General features: G+C 38.7%; 1 protein-coding gene across 4 annotated transcripts in view; it reads left to right on the forward strand.

Annotated features, from left to right (window-relative positions):
* The window catches only part of RPRD2 (regulation of nuclear pre-mRNA domain containing 2), a 117,143-nt gene that overhangs the window by 51,825 nt on the left and 43,386 nt on the right, over positions 1 to 21,932 (forward strand). For all 4 annotated transcript variants that reach the window (XM_049880351.1, XM_049880352.1, XM_049880353.1 and 1 more), the window contains exon 2: positions 3,907 to 4,036. In XM_049880351.1, coding sequence (XP_049736308.1) covers positions 3,907 to 4,036 — 130 coding nt within the window. The remainder of the gene's footprint in view (positions 1 to 3,906; positions 4,037 to 21,932) is intronic.

A 21,932-nucleotide genomic window follows, 5' to 3' on the forward strand; every position in this document is an offset into this window, starting at 1 on the left:
ATCCTTGTCTTGTTCCTGTTCTCAAGGGGAAAGATTGCTTATGTTTTTAAAAATATTTTCTATCATGTCTTAGGTGAAAGTTTATACAGAAAATTAGATTCCCATTTAACAGTTTTTATGCAGATTAATCCGTGACATTAGTTACAGTTTTCACAATGTGTCAGCATTTTCATTATTCTGTTTGGTCTGTTTCTATTGGTCTAGCTTCTCTTCACCTCCTTGCCTTCTCATTTTTGCTTTTGGGTAGATGTTGACCGTTTAGTCTCATTTATTGATTGTTTAAGGGAGCACATTACTCATGGGTGATATTGTTTATAAGCCAGACTATTATTTGGCTGAAAGGTGACCTCCAGAAATAGGTCACCTTGAACATTTCCAAGTTCAAAGAGTATCTTAGGGTGATAGTCTCGGGTTCCTCTAACCTCTGTCAGTCCAGTAGGTTCAGCATTTTTTAGGGATTTGAATTGTCTTCTGCGTTTTTCTCGCATTTTGTCCAGGACCTTTCTATTGTGTTCCTGGCCAGAATGGTCAGTAGTGGTAGCTGGGTACCATCTAGTTCTTCTGGTGTAAGGTCAGAAGAGGCCGTGGTTTGTGTGGGCTGTTAGTCCTGTGGACTAGTTTCTTCTTTGAGTCTTTGGTTTCCTTCATTCTCTTTTGTTCTAGACGGGAAGAGACCAATAGTTTTTCCTTAGATGGCCTCTTGCAAGCTTTTAAGACCCCAGATGCTACTCACCAAACTAGGATGTAGAACATTATCTTTATGAACTATGTTATACCAATTGACTGAATTGTCCCACAAGACTATGGACCTAAACCTTTTAATCCAGTAAACTAATCCCATGAATTGTTTGGATATATCTAGGAAGTCTTCGTAACTGTGTCCTCTAAAACTGCATTTTTTAAATGCTAGAAAAAGGTAGTCTCATGGAGTCAGTGGGAGTTAAATTGAAGATAGTGAGTACAGGCAGTCCCTGGATTATGAACATTCAATTTACGTACAACCTGTGGTAAGAACCAACCCCTGTAAAGCCTATTATATTAAAATTTTGATGTACATGCAGTGGTTTGTAATAACAAACGAGCGCTACTTTGCCACATGCATCAAAACAGTATTATTACTGTATTATTATATTGAAGATATTTTAGTGTACCTGGAAGTGTTTCTTTAATGTTTTTTACGTGTAGAAAGGTACGCTATATACTGTATATTAAGACAAACATTTGACTGATGTTAGATACGGACCATACCTAACTGTTGCATCTTATGTACAAATTTGACTTAAAGACAGGTTTAGGAACAGAACTCCTTCATAATCCAGGGACTGCCTCTATACAGCACTCTTTCAGCAGCCTGAATCTGACCTTAACGGAAGGCAGAGAAGGAAAGGGATAAGGCTCAGGGGATCCTGTGGTGGTCACAAGAATGCTTTTTAAGATGAAAGAGACATGCATTAAAAAAAATGTTGGAAGAAAGAGCTCCAGAGGAAAAGGAGAGGTTAAAAATACAGGAAAAAGCAGTTAATTGAGTATTGGGCTCCCAAGGAGGGAGGATGGGTTAAGAAACAGTGTAAGGTTGAGGGATTGCTTTTTTTTTTTTTTTTTAATTCGGCTTTAGGTGAAGGTTTACAGAGTAAAATTAGTTTCCCATTCAATAATTTGAACACAGATTGTTCCATGACATTAGTTACAGCCCCTGGAATGTGTCAGTACTCTCCCTGTCACCACCCTGAGTTCCCCGTTTGCATTTGCTGTACCTCTCACTGTCTTCCCTTGCCTTGGTCATGTTGTGCCGACTTCCCCCATATTGTGTATTGCCTTTCCGTTCATCACAGTTAACAGGTGTGTACTATCTAGTTAGTGATTTTCCCTCCCTCCCCCTCCCATCCCTGGTAACCATCGGAGGATGTTTCTTTCTGTATGTAAACCTTTTCTTGACTTTTTATAATAGTGATCTCATATAATATTTGCCCTTTTGTGATTGACTTATTTCACTCAGAATAATACCCTCCAGATTCATATGTTGTGAGATGTTCTGTTGTTGGGCGTTGAGGTTGTTTGCATTTTTTTGCTATGGTGAATGATGCTGCAGTCAGTGAACATGGGTGTGCATGTGTCTATTCATGGTACGGGATTACTCTTTAATAGTAGAAGTAACACTTTTTACTTAAATGAGGTAAGTTGATCCGAAAACCAAAACCAAACCCTTTGCTGTTGAGTCAATTCGGACTCATAGTGACTGTATAGGACAGAGTAGAACTGCCCCACTGCCCCATAGGGGTTCCAGGGAGCAGCTGGTGGATTGGAACTGCTGACCTTTTGGTTAGCAGCCGAGCTCTTAACCAGTGCGCCACCAGGTCTCCAAGTTGATCCAGATGGGTTTAAATGTAGACACATTTTTTTGAGAGAAGATAATTCCCATCTAATGATTACTGCTTTCTCTGTGAAGTAGTATGTATATAAGCTTATCTCCTGAGAGGGAGGGATGTGGTAAGATTGAGGGCTCGATCCAAAAAAAAAAAAAAAACCAAACCCGTTGCCATCGAGTCGAATCTGACTCATAACGACCCTATAGGACAGGGTAGAACTGCCCCATAGAGTTTCCAAGGACATCTGGTGGACTTGAACTACCGACCTTTTGGTTAGCAGCCATAGCACTTAACCACTGTGCCACCAGGGTTTCCGAGGGCTTGATAAGAGTGGTAAAAATTTGAAATAGTTCTAATGACTAATGGGAGAAGATACTGATTAACGATATGTAAAAGGACTATAGCATTGAGGACCCAGCTGAAGTAGGAGTCTATAAATTTACATGGCTTCAGTCTTCTGGTGGTATGAGTTTTCTTCAGCAGAATCCAGAGGCAAAAATAAAGATGCAGTTGAGGCATTCGGTTAGATTGATCCAGATTTAGGATTATGTTGAATAAGTGTGATTAGAGGTTAAATTGGGTGGGAGTGAAGAGTCTGGAATTGATTGAGATAGAATTGAGTATTGGAAGAGACTTGTAGAGCTGGAGAAAGTAAACAACTAAGATCTTAATAAAATTGAAGAACAGGTATAATGGAGGTTGTAGTCAGAGAAGGGGATTTTAAAATATACAAAGGAGTAGTTCTTGGAGGTCACTGCACTTGAGGTCAAGAAGACAAGTGATTTGAGATTGTGATGGATTATCCATGTGGCACATTGAAGTGGCCCAGGATAATAAGGAAACTTGGGGTGGCTTTGCTCAAGGCTTCTAGGTATCTTAATTGATTACACGGCCTTGTCCTGGGCTTTTGAAAAATCTTAACCTAGGTGTGATCAAATTACTTATTTACCAAGACCATCACCTGTGATGAGACACCATCACCTAGTGATGAAAGTAGCAGCAGAGCCTTCCTTCCAGTAGGTGGGAAGGACGTAGGCAGTGCTGAGTGGTGTCTGGATTGATTGATGAAAAGAGTTTATCTACAATAATAATGATAATAGTTCTTAAACAGTTGAAGTTAAGTAATTTGCCTAAGGTCCCATTCCAATTGGATTCCAAAGCCCATGCTCTTGCCTAACTCGGGTGTTTTTTAACTAGTTTAACTCAATTTTTTTGTCTTCCCAAATGCTAGGGAGAACAATTTTGTTTTATTTCAGGTTCTGTAGAGTTAATGGATATTTTAGTGTCGTACATCTATAAGGTGAAATAGAACTCTGCTTGAGGAGTACTTTGAGCAGGAAGAAACCTAACCTGTAACAGTCAAGGTTTTTAGGCACCACATTCAGTAAATTAATCCATTAGTTCCTTCCTCTGTTCAACTATCAACCCTTCTATCCAGGTAATAGCATTTACATAGTTTGAGAGCGCTGTATTTGGAATAAGTTGAATTAAGTGTAAATTGACTCATTTGGTTTTATTTATTGTCTTTTATCGTTTCTAGCTGCCTATCCCCACCGTTTGAATCTCTTTTATCTTGCCAACGATGTCATACAGAACTGTAAGAGGAAAAATGCGATCATATTCCGGGAATCATTTGCTGATGTACTTCCTGAAGCAGCTGCTCTAGTGAAGTAAGTAAATTCTTACTGATTTTGGGCGTCTAAGCTTAGAAAATCTAGAATTTAATTTTCATTTTTACCCATTATTAAGAACTGTAATATTTACACTTGCTTGAAGATAAGAGGATGTTTTGCTCAAATGGTGTGTTGTAACTTTACTGCTAATATACACATTTTTCTTTTAAAGGACCTTTTGTCCCTTATCAAAAGCTTGTCTGTTATTCACTTCCACTTTTTTAAAAAAATTTTTATTGTGCTTTAAGTGAAAGTTTAAAAATCAAGTTGGACTCTCATACAAAAACTTATAAAAACCTTGCTATATACTCCTAATTGCTCTCTCCCTAATGAGACAGCATACTCCTTCCCTCCAGTCTCTTTTTGTGTCCATTCAGCCAGCTTCTGACTCCCTCTACCCTCTCATCTCCCCTTCAGACAGGAGATGCCAACTTCTCTTCTGCTTTTATCCTAACTTAACTATATGTATTTCCTGGTCATACTTTCTGGCTGTGCTTCTTTCAGACCATTGGTTCTGTTTTGTTTAACACATTATTTTTCTTCCTTTGGAGTCTTCCTTGAATCTTGCCCCCTCCATGAAATCTGTGTAATTAAAGAGAAATGGAGGTACTTGTTCCCAGCTCCAAATTGATTTCCTTCATTTTTGTGCTTCTTAGCAAAATTCGTATTTAGCATTTCCCAGAGTGTATTTCATGCAACACTAGTTGTGTGAAATGGTCAGAGAAAGAAGAGTTCCATACTCAGGTAAGATTGGGAAATGATGGATATACTACATGTCCTCTCCTGAGGATGCATACCTGTTGCCGTCAAGTTGATTCCAATGTATAGCAACCCTATAGGAAACCCTGGTGGCGTAGGTTAAGTGCAACAGCTGTTAACCAAGAGGTCAGCAGTTCGAATCTGCCAGGCACTCCTTGGAAACTCTACAGGGCAGTTCTACTCTGTCCTATAGGATTGCTGTGAGTTGGAATCGACTCGACGGCAGTGGGTTTGTTTTTTGTTTTTTATATATAGGACAGGGTAGAACAGCCCCATAGGGTTTCCAAGGCTATAATCTTTACGGAAGCAGACTGCCACATCTTACTTGCGTGGAACAGCAGGTGGTTTTGAACCACTGGCCCTTCGGTTACCAGCCTAGCGCTTAACCACTGTGCCACTAGGACTCCTTCTGAAGATGCATAGTGCATATTAATATCAACATTCTAGTTTTTGGGGGAGTTTTTGCAGTGCTACTTTTAACAGCAACATTTCGCAAACTTTGACCATAGACCCTGCTCTTTGAATACCTGTTAAACATCCCCACATTTTGGGAAATTCTGGTGTACGTAATACAAATTTATATTTGATCTTATTTTTGCCCTGTCCTACATAGTGTCTTCTTTGTGTTTCATTCATATTTGTGTGTGTGTATGAATGTGTACGTATCCACATGCACACACATACATACATGCTGTGCCCCATGTTTCTTTGTGTTTCATCCATATTTATGTGTGTGTGTAAATGTGTCATGGATTGAATTGTGTGTCCCCCCCACCCCACCAAAAAATATGTGTCAACTTGGTTAGGCCATGATTCCCAGTATTGTGTGGTTGTCATCTGATATGATTTCCTTATGTGTTGTAAACCCTACCAGTATGATGTAATAAGATGGATTAGTGGCAGTTAAATTGATGAGATCTACAAGATTAGATAGTGTCTTGAGCCAGTCTCTTTTGAGATATAAAAGAGAGAAGCGAGTAGAGAGACGATGGAACTTCATACCACCAATAAAGCAGTGGTAGGAGCAGAGCACGTCCTTTGGACCTGAGGTTCCTGCCCTGAGATGTTCCCAGACCAAGGGAAGACTGATGACAAGGACCTTCCTCCAGAGCCGACAGAGCCTTCCCCTGGAAGGCTTCTAGCCTACTGGACTGAGAGAGAATAAATTTTTCTTTGTTAAAGCCATCCACTTGTGGTATTTCTGTTATAGCAGCACTAGATAACTAAGACAGTATGTGAATGTGTATACACACAAACACGTTGTATACCATAGTTTGAAAATCTAGTAAGGAAACTTAGAGATTTTTTTTCCCCGAACTTCTTTGGTGTTCACTGACGTTTATGTTAACACTTACTGTAGTACATATCCATGAGGACACCATATAACTTGGTTCAGCTGTCCCCTTGTTTTGTGTACATGTTTGGTGTGTGTGTGTCTAAGTCTTTTAGGAAAAACAAGTAATTGGTATTCAAATATGTTTGTTAATTTGAAAAAAAAAAATTTTTTAATTTAGAAATTAGAAGGTACGTGTGATTAAATAGTGGAATCTTTTGAGTATGGGGTCGCCATGAGTCAGAATTAACTCCACAGCAGTGAGTGGGTTTGGGGTTTTTAATAATTTATTTTTTGATGTGTCTGTTGAATCAGTTTTTTACTTTCTTCGTTTTGAACAGTTGTTGAACTTTAAAATCTAATGGCATTGCAGAAACTTCACTTACTTTGAAAATTCTTCTCCTGGACAGCATTCACATATCACAGTAACTATAATTACATTTTTTAAATGCTCTAAAACATTGGAACAGCGAAATACCGATGTGGTACATGAATAGATACTTGGGATAATTACAATAGCTAAATATTTCCTTAGCTTATACATTTATTTGTAAACTTCGATCCACTTGTTAATATTAACCGGGTCAGAACTGGGTGGTCCTTGTTCCTTCCTTTGGATTATTAACTTGAAATGTCTATTCTGGTATTCCAAAAGATTAAATTATGGTCCTGTTTGTACTAAGTGATAAAGATTTATACTCATGTCAGAAGTACATAAAATAATTACAGCAATGATAGCAACTACCATCTATTGAACATTCATAATTGGCCAGATATTGTATAAAATGCTTTGGGCATTTTTATGCTGAGAACAACTTTATAAAGTGGGTACTGTAATTATACCCATTTTAAAGAGAAGAGAAATTGTCAGAGCGGTTAAGTAGCTTGCCTAAGCTCTCACATATACTTGGGGGGTAGCCAGAGTTTCCACCCAAGGGTGTGTGAGCCCCAAAGCCCGTGTTCTTTGCCACTTGATCACTAATCTGTACTGCCCGTTTACATATCTAAACCCAGTACAATTTTGAGAAAGAAAAGCAGTATACTGGGTGATCTCTTCTAGGAGTTTCTGCTGTAAATATCACTGTAGTCTCTCTAAAACTTAGTATTTCCCAGACTTTTGAATTTCATGGCCTAGTAAAACTTTTTTTTTTGGAGGGATTAACATAGGGCTGCCAGCTTTTATTTTAACATGTAAGAATATTTAAAAAAATAACTACTACCACTATTCTGCAAAAAAAAAAAAAAAAAAGCTGAGAAAGACATAAAGTCCTGTAAATTAAAACATTAAACTCTGAGCATTTTCTTAAGAGTACCTTCAGAAACCTGTAGTAAGTATCATACCTAATGGTGAGACAATGAAAGCTTTCCAGTTAAAGTCAGGAATAAGACAAGGGCACTACCCAGAATTAGCTCCCATGACCGCCCTCACTTTGGACACCAGGTTTGGAAGGTTCCCCAAATCACCTGCAGGTTTTGTTTTTCTCTAGAAGGAATCATAGACCTTGCTGAAAACTGTTATACTTAACAGTTAATTACAGGGAAAATATACAGATTAAAATGAGCCAAAGGAAGAGACACGTAGGGCAGAGTCTGAGAGGGTTCCAGGTGTGAGATTTCTTTTGTCCTCTCCCCTTGGAGTCAGAATGTAATACTCTTCTTGTATCTGTGTGTAGCAATATTCTAGGAGGATTGCTCACCAGAAGGAGCCCTGGTGGCTCAGTGGTGAAGCGCTCAACTATTAACCGAAAGGTTGACAGTTTGAACCCGCCTAGAAGCTCCACAAGAGAAAGACCTGGTGATCTGCTCCCATAATGATTCCAGCCTAGAAAACCCTGTGGGGACAGGGCTGCTCAGTCACAGGGGATCGTATACGTCGAAGTTGGCTTGATATAACCTAATAACAGCGTTGCCAATCAGGGAAGCTCGCCCAAGTGTCAGCGTTCAGAGCTTTTACTGGGGTTCCATAACATAATCATGATTGTTTGATAGATTGTCCGCTGGTTGAACTTTCCGAATCCCATGATCTGTCTTTCTGGCATGGTTAGTCCTGTCCTCCTCCATGACTACCAGGTGTGGCCGGCCCCACTGTAAGATCTGAAAAGTTAATTCCTGCTAGTTGTTCTCATTAAAGCTTAATGTATTTTGATTAATTCCGAGGATGTAAAGAGAATTAATTATGTGCATGACCTTTACCGGGAAAAGGTTATCATGAAGAATTTGGGGAAAATAATGAGCTTTGGTGCTCTGAAAGAAGGGTTTTCTGATGACTCAGGACTAATTGTTGATTAATGAAGAAAGTCTTGAAACCATTTAAAGTTTGGATTTTGGCAGTTCTGTCAGTTTCTGACGAGGCTGTCAGACCTCCTTTGTTCTTTCTTCGTACTCTTTCTCAGAGCCTTAATCTACTTGTGAATTTAACTGTCACTACTATGCTGATGAGTCCCTGGGTGTTGCAGCCATCAAGCTGTTAACAGAAAGGCTCTGAATCTACCCAGAGGCACCTCAGAAGAAAGGCCTGGTGATCTACAACAGTTGTAACAGACTCCCAACTAGTTGATGTCCTTTTCATTCCCGTCAAGCTACATACTCACTGATGCCTAGCAGTATAATAGTTTAAGAACATGCGCACTGGAACCAGTATTCAGGGTTTGAATCCTGGGCCTGTCATTTCCTAACTCTGTAACTTTAGGCAAATTAAATTACCCTTAGTTTTCTTATCTGTATAATGGGGCTAATAATAGCACCTATCCCCCCTCCCCCACAAAAAAAATGCTGAACCTGTTGCCATCAAGTTGATTCTGATTCAAGGCAACTCCATGTGTTACAGAGTAGAACTGCTGCATAGGATTTTCCTGACTGTAATCTTTATGTCAGCAGATTGCCAGGCCTTGCTTCCACAGCACTGCTGGTAGGTTTGAACTGCTAACCTGTAGGTTAGTAGTTGAGTGCAAACTGTTTGTGTTATCCAGGGTCCTACCTACCCCATACAGTGTGGGAACCACATGAGTTAAAAATGCAGGTAAAGAGCATAGAACAATGACTGGCATATTAAACAATCACCAAATGTTAGCTACTGCAGTGATGATGATGACAGTGACAGTGATTACTTCTACTGTCATTATCATTAACCAGTTAAACTTACCAAATCACTACCTTGATTATTCTTTAAAATATATTTTTATATTATTTTATATTTAACTAATTGCTTTCTATCTTCATTATGTTCTTTGATTCTAAAAATAACCATATGATATAGTCAGAGACAAAGATTTTTATCCTTACAGATGAGGATACTGATGATAGTACAATCAGGGATACAAAACTACTGTAAGATAGGAAACTGAAACCGAAAAAAAAAAAATGAGATCATGTCACTCAGTCACCTTCATTGACTTCTTTTGCCTGCCTGTTATGGATTGGGATACCCTGGTGGCGTAGTGCTAACCAAAAGGTTGGCAGTTCGAATCCACCAGGAACTACTTGGAAACTCCGTGGGGCAGTTCTGCTCTGTCCTATAGGGTCACCGTGAGTGGGGATTGACTCGATGGCAACAAGTAGCTTGGTTATGGATTGAATTGTGTCCCCCAAAAATGTGTGTCAACTTGGCTAGGCCATGATTCCTAGAGTTGTGTGATTGTCCACCATTTTGTCATCTGATGTGATTTTCCTATGTGTTGTGAATCCTGTCTCTGTGATGTTAATGAGATGGGATTAGTGGTAGTTGTGTTAATGAGGCAGGTCTCAATTTACAAGATTAGATAGTGTCTTGAGCCATCTCTTGAGATACAAAAGAGAGAAGTAAGCAGAGAGACATGGGAGACCAAGAAAGCAGCACCGGGAGCAGAGTATGTCCTTTGGACCCAGGGTTCCTGGGCAGAGACGCTCCTATATCGAGGGAAGATTAATGACAAAGGCCTTCCCCAGAGTCGACAGAGAAAGTCTTCCCCTGGAGCTGGCACACTGAATTTGGACTTCTAGCCTACTACAGTGTGAGAGAATAAATTTCTTTTTGTTAAAGCCATCCACTTGTGGTAATTCTTTTATAGCAGCACCAGATAGCCAAGATACTTCCCTATACTATATCCAAGCTCTTTAGAAAGGCACTTAAAAGCCCCCTGGGATAAAATCTCAGCCTTCCTTCCCATCCTTGTCACCAGCTCTCTTGTGTTCTAGTCGTGAGCTCATTGCTCTGACCAAACACATTATGTGTGTTCATATAAATGCTTGTGAATTTTTCTTCCTGAAGTATCTTCTTTTTTAAGAAGCGGTGTAGCATAGAGGTTAAGAATACAAGTTTTGGAATCAGGCTGCCTGATTAAACCATGTTCAAATCCTTATTGATCTACCACTTGTTAGACTAGTTACTTAGTGTCTCTCTGCTTCAATTTTCTCATTCTCATTTGTAAAATGAGAATAATAATATAACTTGTTTCTTTGGGATACTGTGAGGATTCAATGAGCTAGTATATGTAAAGCATTTATAAGTTGTCAGGAACATAAAAGTGCTCCAGAAGTTAATGAGTTAAGTATTCATCTCAAGAATTTCAAAAGAAGAGTAAAATAAACCAAAGAAAGGAAGGAAGAATATAATAAAATAAGAGCCGAAACTAATGAAATAAAAAACATGCCATAGAAAGGTTCAACAAGGGAAGCACTAGTTCTTTGACAAATAATAAAATTGGTAAACTGTGACTGAGATTGATCAAGTAGAAAGAAGGGACCAAAATCAGATGCTATTTCATTCCCACTGGGATAGCTAAAGATTAAAAAACAGAAAATAACAAATGTTGGTGAGGATATGGAAAAACTGGAACCTTTATCCATTGCTGGTGGGAATGCAAAATGGTACAGCCGTTGTGGAAAACAGGGTGGTGGTTCCTCAAAAAAAAAATAAAACTAGAACTACCATATGACCTTACAGTTCCACTCCTAGGTATATGCTCAGGAGACTTGAAAGCAGAGACTCAGAAACTTGTACACCAATGTTCACTGCAGACTATTCACAATAGCCAAAAGGTGGAAACAACCTAAATGTTCATCAACAGATGAATGGATAAACAAAACGTCGTACATGCATGCAATGGAATACTACTCAGCCAGAAAGAGAAATGAAGTCTTCACACAAGCTACAGTATGGATGGAACTTCAAGACATTATGCTGGGTGAAATAAGCCAAATTACAAAAGGACAAATATTGTTGTGACCTCAGTTCTATAAAAAGACAAGAAAAGGCAAATGTATACAGACCAAAGTTTATTAGTGGTTACCGGGGACAGGAGGGAGAAGAAAAAGAGGGATGGCAGAAAATGGTGATAGAAAAATCTCATTGATTAAGGGCAGGGTTGCACAGCCAATTATTATAATTACTGTCAATAAGTTTTACACCTGTAAAAAGTTGAATTGGCAAACATTATGTGATAGATGTATTTACAACAATGACCAAAAAAAAAAGAGTAGCTGCTAAGGTTGCTTATATACAACTAAACACCTCATAGGATTTGGTTCCTTGGTTTGGAGGTTTAGGGCCATGGTTTCATGGGACATCCCAGGTAATTGGCCTCCACCTCCTAGTTCATTGTGTGGTAGTACCTGGGGTCTTAAAAGCTTGCAGGCGGCCATCCAGGGCACAATAGATCTCTCTTTACCTGCAGCAACTGAGGAAGAAGGAGAGTCAGGAGAATATGGAATATGTAGCTAAGCACTTTCATGAACAACTGCCCGCTTTGCCGTAAGACTAGAACTGGATGGTGCCCGGCTATCATTACCGAACATTTTGATAAAAGATTCTGTAGAAGAATCCTGATCAAAAAGGGGAGATACCGAACAGAATTTCAAAATCTCATGGACTCTAGACTTTCTGAAGCCATGGAAGGTGGATGAGCCCCTAAAAATATTGCCCTGAGATAGTCTTTAAATCTTCAAACAAAAATATCCCCTGAAGTCATCTTAAAACCAAACAGTAGTTTAGCTCAACTAGTAAAAAAGGTCTGCCTTGAGCATTATGCTCTTTTAAAAACTATCTATATGAGATCAAATAGACAACAGCAACTCGAAAGATGAGGTAGGAACCTTGGGGGCCAGTGAGTTTATGTTAATGGGAGAGGTACAACTCAGAAAAGGAGGATGAGACTGGTTGCACAACTCGAACAATGTAATCAGTATCACCAAATTGCACATGTAGAAACTGTTGAATTGGTGTACGTTTTGCTGCATATATTTTCAACAACAACAACAAAATAAATTCAGAAAAGAAAAAAGAAGGCATGAATAGACAATATTAGGAATATAAAAGACATTATTATACATGTTGCAGACTATAAGCTAATATGAACAACTTTATGAAAATAAATTTGAAATTTTAGGCAAATGATTAAGTTCCTCAAAAAACACAAGCAACTAAAATAGCTCAAAGAAAAAAAAGTGAAGGACCTTATAATACTATAAGCATTAAAGAAGTTTAATCAAGAATCAGAAATCTTCCCATAAGAAAATTCCTGATATAGATGCGTTACCAGCAAATTCACCAAATATCAAAGGAAGCAGTAGTCCCAATCTTACAACACACATTCTTCCAGAGGGAAAGAAAATGCGGGGGGAATGCTTCTCAGCGCATTTTAATGCGGTTGGTATAACCCTGACACCAAAACCTGGCTAGGTATGAGGAAAATTACAGGCCAACCTTATTCATGAACATGAATGTCAGTAATGGAATCTAGTGGTATGTAAAGAGGACAATACATCATGACTACATGTAGTTTATCCCAAAAATGGAAGCATGGTTTAATATTGGAAAATAACATGGTTCACCCTGCTTAAAAGTCAAAAGAGAAGAGTCATAAGATGATCTCAAAAGATGCAGAAAAAGTGAGTGAAAGATCCACTCAAGTTAAAACAAACCAAGAATACGAAGGACGTTCTTCAGTCTAATAAAGAGTATCTTCTAAAAATAAAAACCTACAGCAAACATTACCTAAGAGATGTCCAATTTCAACATTTCTAATCAACTTTGTGCTGAAGTTTCTATTCAGATTAAGAAGGCAAGAAAAATAAAAGCTATAAATGAAAGGATTGGAAAAGGGAAATAAAACCCAAAACTGTCATTCATTACAGATGATATGATTGTATATGTGGAAAATCCAAAAGAATCTACAGTAATTATTGATGTCGATTAAGACAGTTTATCAAGGTTGCTGGACCCTAAATCAGTATAGTAAAATAAAGTAGCTATATACCAGGAATGAAGAAAGTGAAAAACATTTTATTCCTTTATACTGGGGAATGAAAAAGATGAAATACGTAGAAAGGAAACTAGATTGTACTCACCTCATGTTCAGAAATTAATTCCAAGTTAATTAAATACCTAAATGTAACAGAGTTAGAGCGAAGAGACAAACCACAGCACAGAAAATATTAGCAATGTAGCCCACGAAGGATTCATATATATATATATAAATATATATATATATATAAAATTACAAATTAGTAAGAAAAAAAAAAACAGAAGGCTATACTTGGCACTTCCATATTAGAAATTAAAGCCGAAATTGTATATTAATAACTTTAAAAATAATATAAATAACATTCTTATTAAAAAATGTAGTTAGAAGAGTGGTATTGTTTACATTCTTGCAAATCTGTTTAATACCTTAATAAACAAATGCTAAATTCTTTTTTGGGTTTTTTTTTTTTTTTAATTGTGCTTTAAGTTATAGTTTGCAAACCAAGTCAGTCTCATACAAAAACGTATATATACCTTGCTATATACTCTTAGTTCCTCTCCCTCTAATGAGACAGCACATTCCTTCCCGCCACTCTGTTTTCGTGCCCATTTGGCCAGTTTCTGACCCCCTCTGCCATCTCATCTCTTCTCCAGACAGAAGGTGCCCACATAGGCTCTTGTGTCTACTTGATCCAAGATGCTTACTTTTCACCAGTATCATTTTCTATCCCATAGTCCAGTCCAATCCCTGTCTGAAGAGTTGGCTTTGGGAATGGTTCCTGTCTTGAGCTAACAGAAGATCTGGGGACCATGACCTCTGGGGTCCTTCTAGTCTCAGTCAGACCATTAAGTCTGGTCTTTTTACAAGAATTTGGGGTTTGTATCCCACTGCTCTCCTGCTCCCTCAGGGGTTCTCTGTTGTGTCCCTTGTCAGGGCAGTCATCAATTGTAGCTGGGCACCATCTAGTTCTTCTGTTCTCAGGCTGATGCAGTCTCTGGTTTATGTGGCCTTTTCTGTCTCTTGGGCTCATAATTATCTTGTGTCTTTGGTGTTCTTCATTCTCCTTTGATCCAGGTGGGTTGAGACCAATTGATGCATCTTAGATGGCTGCTTGCTAGCGTTTAAGGCCCCAGACGCCACTCTCCAAAGTGGGATGCAGAATGTTTTCTTAATAGATTTTATTATGCCAACTGACTCAGATGTCCCCTAAAACCATGGTCCCCAAACCCCTGCCCCTGCTATGCTGGCCTTCGAAGCGTTCAGTTTATTCAGGAAACTTCTTTGCTTTTGGTTAAGTCCAGTTGTGCTGACCTCTCCTGTATTGTGTGTTGTCTTTCCCTTCGCCTGAAATAGTTCTTATCTACTATCTGATTAGTGAAAACCCCTCTCCCTCCCTCCCTTCCTACTGTCATAACCAACAAAGAATATTTTCTTCTCTATTTATTTTTCGAGTTCTTATAATAGTGGTCTCATATGATATTTGTCTTTTTGCAGCTGACTAATTTCACTCAGCATAATGCCTTCCAGATTCCTCCATGTTATGAAATGTTTCAAGGATTCGTCATTATTCTTTATCAATGCATAGTATTCCATTGTGTGCATATACCATAATTTATCCATTCATCCATTGATGGGCACCTTGATTGCTTCCATGTTTTTGCTGTTGTAAACAATACTGCAGTGAACATCGGTGTGCATATATCTGTTGGTGTAAAAGCTCTTATTTCTCGAGGATGTATTCCAAGGAGTGCGATTGCTGGATCATATGGTAGTTCTATTTCTAGCTTTTTAAGGAAGCGCCAAATCAGTTTCCAAAGTGGTTGTACCATTTTACATTCCCACCAGCAGTGTATAAGTGTTCGAATCTCTCCACAGCCTCTCCAGCATTTATTATTTTGTGTTCTTTGGATTAATGCTAGCCTTGTTGTATTTTTGATTTGCATTTCTCTGATGGCTAATGATTGTGCTCATTTCCTCATGTATCTGTTAGCTACCTGAATGTCTTCTTTAGTGAAGTGCCTGTTCATATTCTTTGCCCATTTTTTAATTGGGTTATTTGTCTTTTTGTAGTTGAGTTTTCGCATTATCATGTAGATTTTAGAGATCAGATGCTGGTCAGAAATGTCATAGCTAAAAACTTCTTCCCAGTCTGTAGGTAATGTTTTTACTCTTTCGGTGAAGTCTCTGGATGAGCATAGGTGTTTGATTTCTAGGAGCTCCCAGTTAATCTAGTTTCTCTTCTGCATTGTTAATAACGTCTTGTATACTGTTTATGCCATGTATTAGTGCTCCTAGCATTGTCCCTATTTTTTCTTCCATGATCTTTATCGTTTTAGATTTTGTATTTAGGTCTTTGATCCATTTTGAGTTCGTTTTTGTGTGTGGTGTGAGGTATGGGTCTTACTTCATATTTTTGCAGATGGATATCCAGTTACGCCAGCACCATTTGTTAAAAAGACTGTCTTTTCCCCCATTTAACTGACTTTGGGCCTTTGTCAAATATCAGCTGCTCATATGTGGATGGATTTACGTCTAGATTATCACTTCTGTTCCATTGGTCTATGTATCTGTTGTTGTACCAGTACCAGGCTATTTTGACTACTGTGGTGGCATAATAGGTTCTAAAATCCAGTTGAATGAAACCTCCTACTTTGTTCTTCTTTTTCATTAATGCTTTACTTGTCCGGGGTCTCTTTTGCTTCCATATGAAGTTGGTGATTTGTTTCTCCATCTCATTAAAAAATGTCATTGGAATTTGGATCAGAATTGTGTTGTATCTATATATGGCTTTTGGTAGAATAGACATTTTTACAATGTTAAATCTTCCTATCCATGAGCAAGGTATGTTTTTCCCCTTATGTAGGTCTCTTTTGGTTTCTTGTAGTAGTGTCCTGTAGTTTTTTTTGTATAGGTCTTTAACGTCTCTGGTAAGATTTATTCCTAAGTATTTATCTTCTTGGGGGCTGGTGATTTCTTCTTCAATGTTCTTTTTGTTGGTGTGAGGAATCCAACCAATTTTTCTATGTTTATCTTGTATCCTGATAGTCTGCTGAACTCTTCTATTAGTTTCAGTAGTTAAGGTTTTCTGTGTATAAGATCATGTCATCTGCAAATAGAGATACTTTTACTTCTTCCTTACCAATCTGGATGTCCTTTCTTTCTTTATCTAGGCTAATTGCTCTGGCTAGGACCTCCAGCACAATTTAAAACAGCTAAATTCTTAATAATTGCTTCTGTATTCAGTCTGCTGTGAAGTCATATGTCATTATAGCCCTGTAACTGCTGAGATGTATCATTGTGTACTTTATAAATCAGGGCCTAGTTAGGAGACAGAAACCTCTTGCCAGAACTTGAACAGGAAAATTTTAATGTAAAGAATTACAAAGAATTGTGAAATTCAGAAAGAAGTAATCTTTGGCGGTTATGAGGTAGGGGAGAGGTAGGGAGGGAAAAACACTAACTAGATAATAGATAAGTGGTAACTTTGGTAAAGGGTAAGACAGTACACAGTACTGGGGGAGCTATCCTAACTTGTCCAGGGCAAGGTCATGGAAGATGCATAGACACATCCAGACTCCCTGAGGGACCAAATTATTTAGCTGAGGGCTGTGGGGACCATGGTCTCGGGGAATATCTAACTCAGTTGACATGACATAGTTTATAAATAAAATGTTGTACATTCTACTTTGGTGAGTAGCATCTGGGGTCTTAAAAGCTTGTGAGCGGCCAACTAAGATACTCCACTAGTCTCACCCTGTCTGGAGCAAGGGAGAATGAAGAAAACCAAAGACACAAGGGAAAGATTAGTCCAAGGGACTTAATGGACCACAAGTACCAAAACCTCCACCAGACTGAGTCCAGCACAACTAGATGGTGCCCAGCTACAACCACTGAGTACTCTGAGAGGGATCACAATAGAAGGTCCTGGACAGGGCTGGAGAAAAATGTAGAACGAAATTCTAACTCATAAAAAGAAAGAAAGAAAGAAACTTACTAGTCTGATAGAGACTGGAGAAACCGTGAAAATATGGCCCCTGGACACCATTAATAGCTCAGTAATGAAGTCATTCCTAAGGTTCACCTTTCAACCAAAGTTTAGACAGGCGTATAAAACAAAATGAAGCAAAATGGACATACCAGCTCAGGGCAAGGATGAGAAGGCAGGAGGGTACAGGAAAGCTGGTAATGCAGAACCCAAGGTGGAGAAGGGGAGAGTGTTGACAAATCATGAGGTTGGCAGCCAGTGTCACAAAACAGTATGTATATTAATTGTTTAACGAGAAGCTCTTTTGCTCTGTAAACCTTCATCTAAAGTATAAAAAAAAAAATTGTGAAATAGGTAAAAGGTAGCTAACTACTAAAAGGGATACAAGAGAACTCTTAAGGTGTGATGGGATAGTACCTACTGAAAGTAGCTATTACCCCTGTACCTGAGGGAAAAATGAACAAGGAGCCACCTCTTCTCCAGAGATTCAGACCTCTGGTGAGAGAGTGGATTGGTACAGGAACGTGCTACCTGCACTGTGGTGGCAAAGAAGCAGGCTGGAGGGCATCCATTGCTGAACTCCAGAAGCGACCCTCTGCTGTGCTAAAATGCTGCCAGGAACCCTATATACTCATCCACCCGAAAACAGAACATCAGAGGAATCCCTGCTGCCTCTTCAGCCTCGTGGTGTCCCTCCAGAGTCCTCTACTGGCAGAGTCTACATTGAGCCAGGAGGGAATAGAGTTTGCAGAGTCTGGCTCTAGTATTACAAAATGAGGCAAAGAAGGGTGGGTTTGGAGCTGAGAGACAATGAATTAATAGCTGGTACACATGCCTACCAACTGGACAAAAATTCTAAAGCTCACCAATACCCTTGTTAGAAAGATCGTGGCATTGTAGCAGTTCTCACCTACTGTTGGTTTAAGAGTTGACTGGTACAACCACTTTTAAAAATAGTGTGTACACCCTATCATTTAGTGATTCTACCCCTATGCTTTCTACCCCTGAGAAACTTTGTATATGTGCAGCAAGATCAGTGGAAGAGAATTTTTATAGTAAAAATATTTGGTAACAACCCTGATACTTATCTGCCATAAAATGGATATTTTGTGGCATACTTATACAATGGAATACCAGACTGCAAATAAAGTGAGTTTCAGTTACAAGCAATAACTTAAATAAATCTCACAAAGTATTGATTGAAAAAGGAATATTTATGCATATATGGTTTCATATGTTCATTTATATAAAGTTCAGATTTGGCAATAAAGAACTATTATTGCATCCTAGTTATTAAACCACCACCCATCTGTCAGTTTGTCCTACTGTAGTGGGGTTGCTATGATGCTAGAAGCTGTGCCACCAGGATTTCCAATACCAGTGTGGTCACCCGTGGTGGACAGATTTCACAGGAGCTTCCAGACTAAGACGGACTAGGAAGGAAGGCCTGGTGATCTACTTCCAAAGGTTAGCCAGTGAGAACCGTAGAGATAGCAGTAGAACACTGTCCAATATAACACTGGAAGATGAACCCCTCAGATTAGAAGGCATTCAAAATTCAAAATACAAAGAACAGATAAATCCATCTTGAAGGGAGTGCAGTCAGAATGCTCCTTAAGAAACCAGGATGGCTAAATGGCTACCCTGACAGGGAACACAACAGAGAGTCCCTGATGGAATGGGAGAAAAGTGGAGCAGAACTCAAATTCACTTGAAGACAAGACTTAATGGTCTGACTGAGACTGTAGGAACCCCTGAAGCCGTGGCTCCCAGACATTCTGTCATCCCAGAACTGAAACCATTCTCAAAGCGCACTCTTCAGACAAAGATTAGACTGGGCTGTAAAATCTAAAATAATACTAGTGAAGAGTGTGCTTCTTAGTTCAAGCAGATACTCGAGACCAGATGGGCGGCTCCTGTCCGGAGGTAGAATGAGAAGGCAGGAAGTTAACAGGAACTGTTTGGATGGACACAAGAAACCTGGGGTGGAACAGGGGAGTGTACTGTCATGTTATAGGGATTGCAACTCATGTCACATAACGATATGTGTATAATTTTTTGTGTGAAAAATTAACTTGAGCTGTAAACTTTCACCCAAAACACAATTAAAAAAAAAAAAAAGGGATGTCAAGACTTCCTCTTGCTTATTTTGGACATGTCCTCAGAAAAGAGTAATTGCTAGAAAACGATATCATGTTTGGTAGAGGATCAACAAAAACGAGAGACACCTTCCATAAGATGGATTGACATAATGGCTGCATCAGTGGGTTCAAACATAACCACAGATCGGGAGGATGGCATAGGACTGGACAGCAGTTTGTTCTGTTATACATGGGGTTGGCATGAGTCGGAGCCAACTCAACAGCAGCTAACAGCAACAGGTACTAAAACTACAGAGAAAAGTAAGGAAAAAATTTTTTGTCACAAAAATTACCATCCTAGATGAATAGAAGGGAGTATGATCTTGAAAGGGGTCCACTGAAGTCTTCTGGGGAATTAGCATTGTTTTATTTCTTGACCTGGGTTGTGATTTCATGAATATTAGCTTTGTAATTATTTGTTGAATAACTTTATACACACACACAAATATATCTTTTGTGCTACTTTTCTGTTATAGTTTATAGTTTCAAAATGTAAGCATTTAATGAGATTGAAATAGAGCACAAAAAAGACTTACTTAGACAAAACATGATTTTCAAATTGTTGAGTAAATGAATTGAACTTAGTTCCTTTTGAAAGTTTAATTAGTGGCCTAGAAGAACAAATTGTAAAATAAAGCAAAAAAGCTAAGAGACAGAAAAGGTCTTCTATTTTTAGTATTCCTACTTAGGTGATAAGTTCCTTAGGGTTCTGCTCACTCTGTACCTCCACCTTAAAGATTAGTACCCTCAAGAAATTCTCTCTGACTTCCGCCTCTCAGTCTGGATTGAGAAAGTCTTCCTCTTTGCTGCCATTATACCATGTCTGTTCTTCTGTGATGACACAACACACTGTCCTGTAATTGATCCAAATGCTTTTTGTCACCAACTCCTATTCCCCAGACATTGAGCTTCTGCAGCCGGCACAATGCCTGGCACTTAATACGTGGTTAGTAAATGTTTGTAAAATGGGTGATGGATGGATGAAAATGCCATAGAGTGCTGCAAACCAGTGTTTCTGAAATACAGATGTAGGCACTCCTGGGCGGGCCTGTGGACGTAGTTCAAAAGATCTAAGAGTTCTCCATGACGAGTAAATTGTTAAAATTTTTTGTTTTAAAACAATTTGAAAGTAATTGTAAGCATACTCGGTTTCTATGTGATCGCCTTACGACAGTTCTGACTCAGTTTCATTGGCTGCGTTAACATATTTATGATTGTATTTTGGCATAAGGTATTACTTTAATTATCAGAGGCTAATGAGAAAAGCTTAAAGATTGGCATAATGTATCAATTAAAGCACTAATGATTTTACTACACATTGTGAAAAAGGCTTTCAAAAAGTAGTTCATGGTGCCCGGCCACAAGCGATGACTGCCCTGACAACAGAGAACCCCTGAAGGAGCAGGGGAGCAGTGGGATGCAGACCCCAAATTCTCGTAAAAAGACCAGACTTAATGGTCAAGCTGGGACTAGAAGGACCCCAGAGGTCATGGTCCCCAGACCTTCTGTTAGCCCAAAACAGGAACCATTCCCAGGGCCAACTCTTCCCACAGGGATTGGACTGGAATATGGGATGGAAAATGATACTGGTAAAGAACGAGCTTCTTGGATCAAGTAGACACATGAGCCTGTATTGGCATCCCCTGTCTGGAGGGGAGATGAGAGGGCAGAGGGGGCCAGAAGCTGACCGAATGGACACGAGGAGAGAGAATGGAGGGAAGGAGTGTGCTGCCTTGTTAGGGGGAGAGCAGTTAGGAGAGTCTATCAAGGTGTGTATACATTTTTATATGAGAGACTGACTTGATTGGTAAACTTCACTTAAAGCGTAATAAAAATTAAAAGAAAAAAAGTAGTTCAAACAGAAAAGTAGTGAAGGAATTGAATTATCATGTTGCTGAATTAAAAACAATGTATACATTCAATGTTATTTTTACATTGCTGTTTGTAGTTTTTTCAACAAAATATCATTTATTAAATTAATGTTCTTAATATGAATAACATTGAAGACTCAACTTTAGAAGCTGAGAAACCCACCTCTTTGTTGCCAACTGGGGATGGGGTGGAAAATGGGCACCCCAGCACACCCTATCCTCTGCCAAGTTTCCCCCCGCAAGGGTATAAATTCTGTTTTATATTTGTTGAAGTACTATAAAAACTTAATCATTGTAGTAATATAAGGGGAAAAAAGATATATGAAGACATGGGGATGATTTGCATAGGAAATTCAAGAGAATTTATAGGCTAAAATGGACTTAGCAAGGTTGCTGGATAAAGATCAACATTTAGGAATCAGCAGTGTTTTAATACATCAGAAATGAGAAATTTTAAATATGTGATAGAAAAAAGATTCACAATAACAAAAACTTTATAATTAGAACAAAAGTTTGTGAAACCTTTATGGAATAAGTTATAAATTGCTACAACAAGATATAAAGAATTAATATGTAAATACAGT

The sequence above is a fragment of the Elephas maximus genome, chromosome 3 (assembly GCF_024166365.1).
Source record: "Elephas maximus indicus isolate mEleMax1 chromosome 3, mEleMax1 primary haplotype, whole genome shotgun sequence".
In the NCBI taxonomy this organism is placed as follows: domain Eukaryota; kingdom Metazoa; phylum Chordata; class Mammalia; order Proboscidea; family Elephantidae; genus Elephas; species Elephas maximus.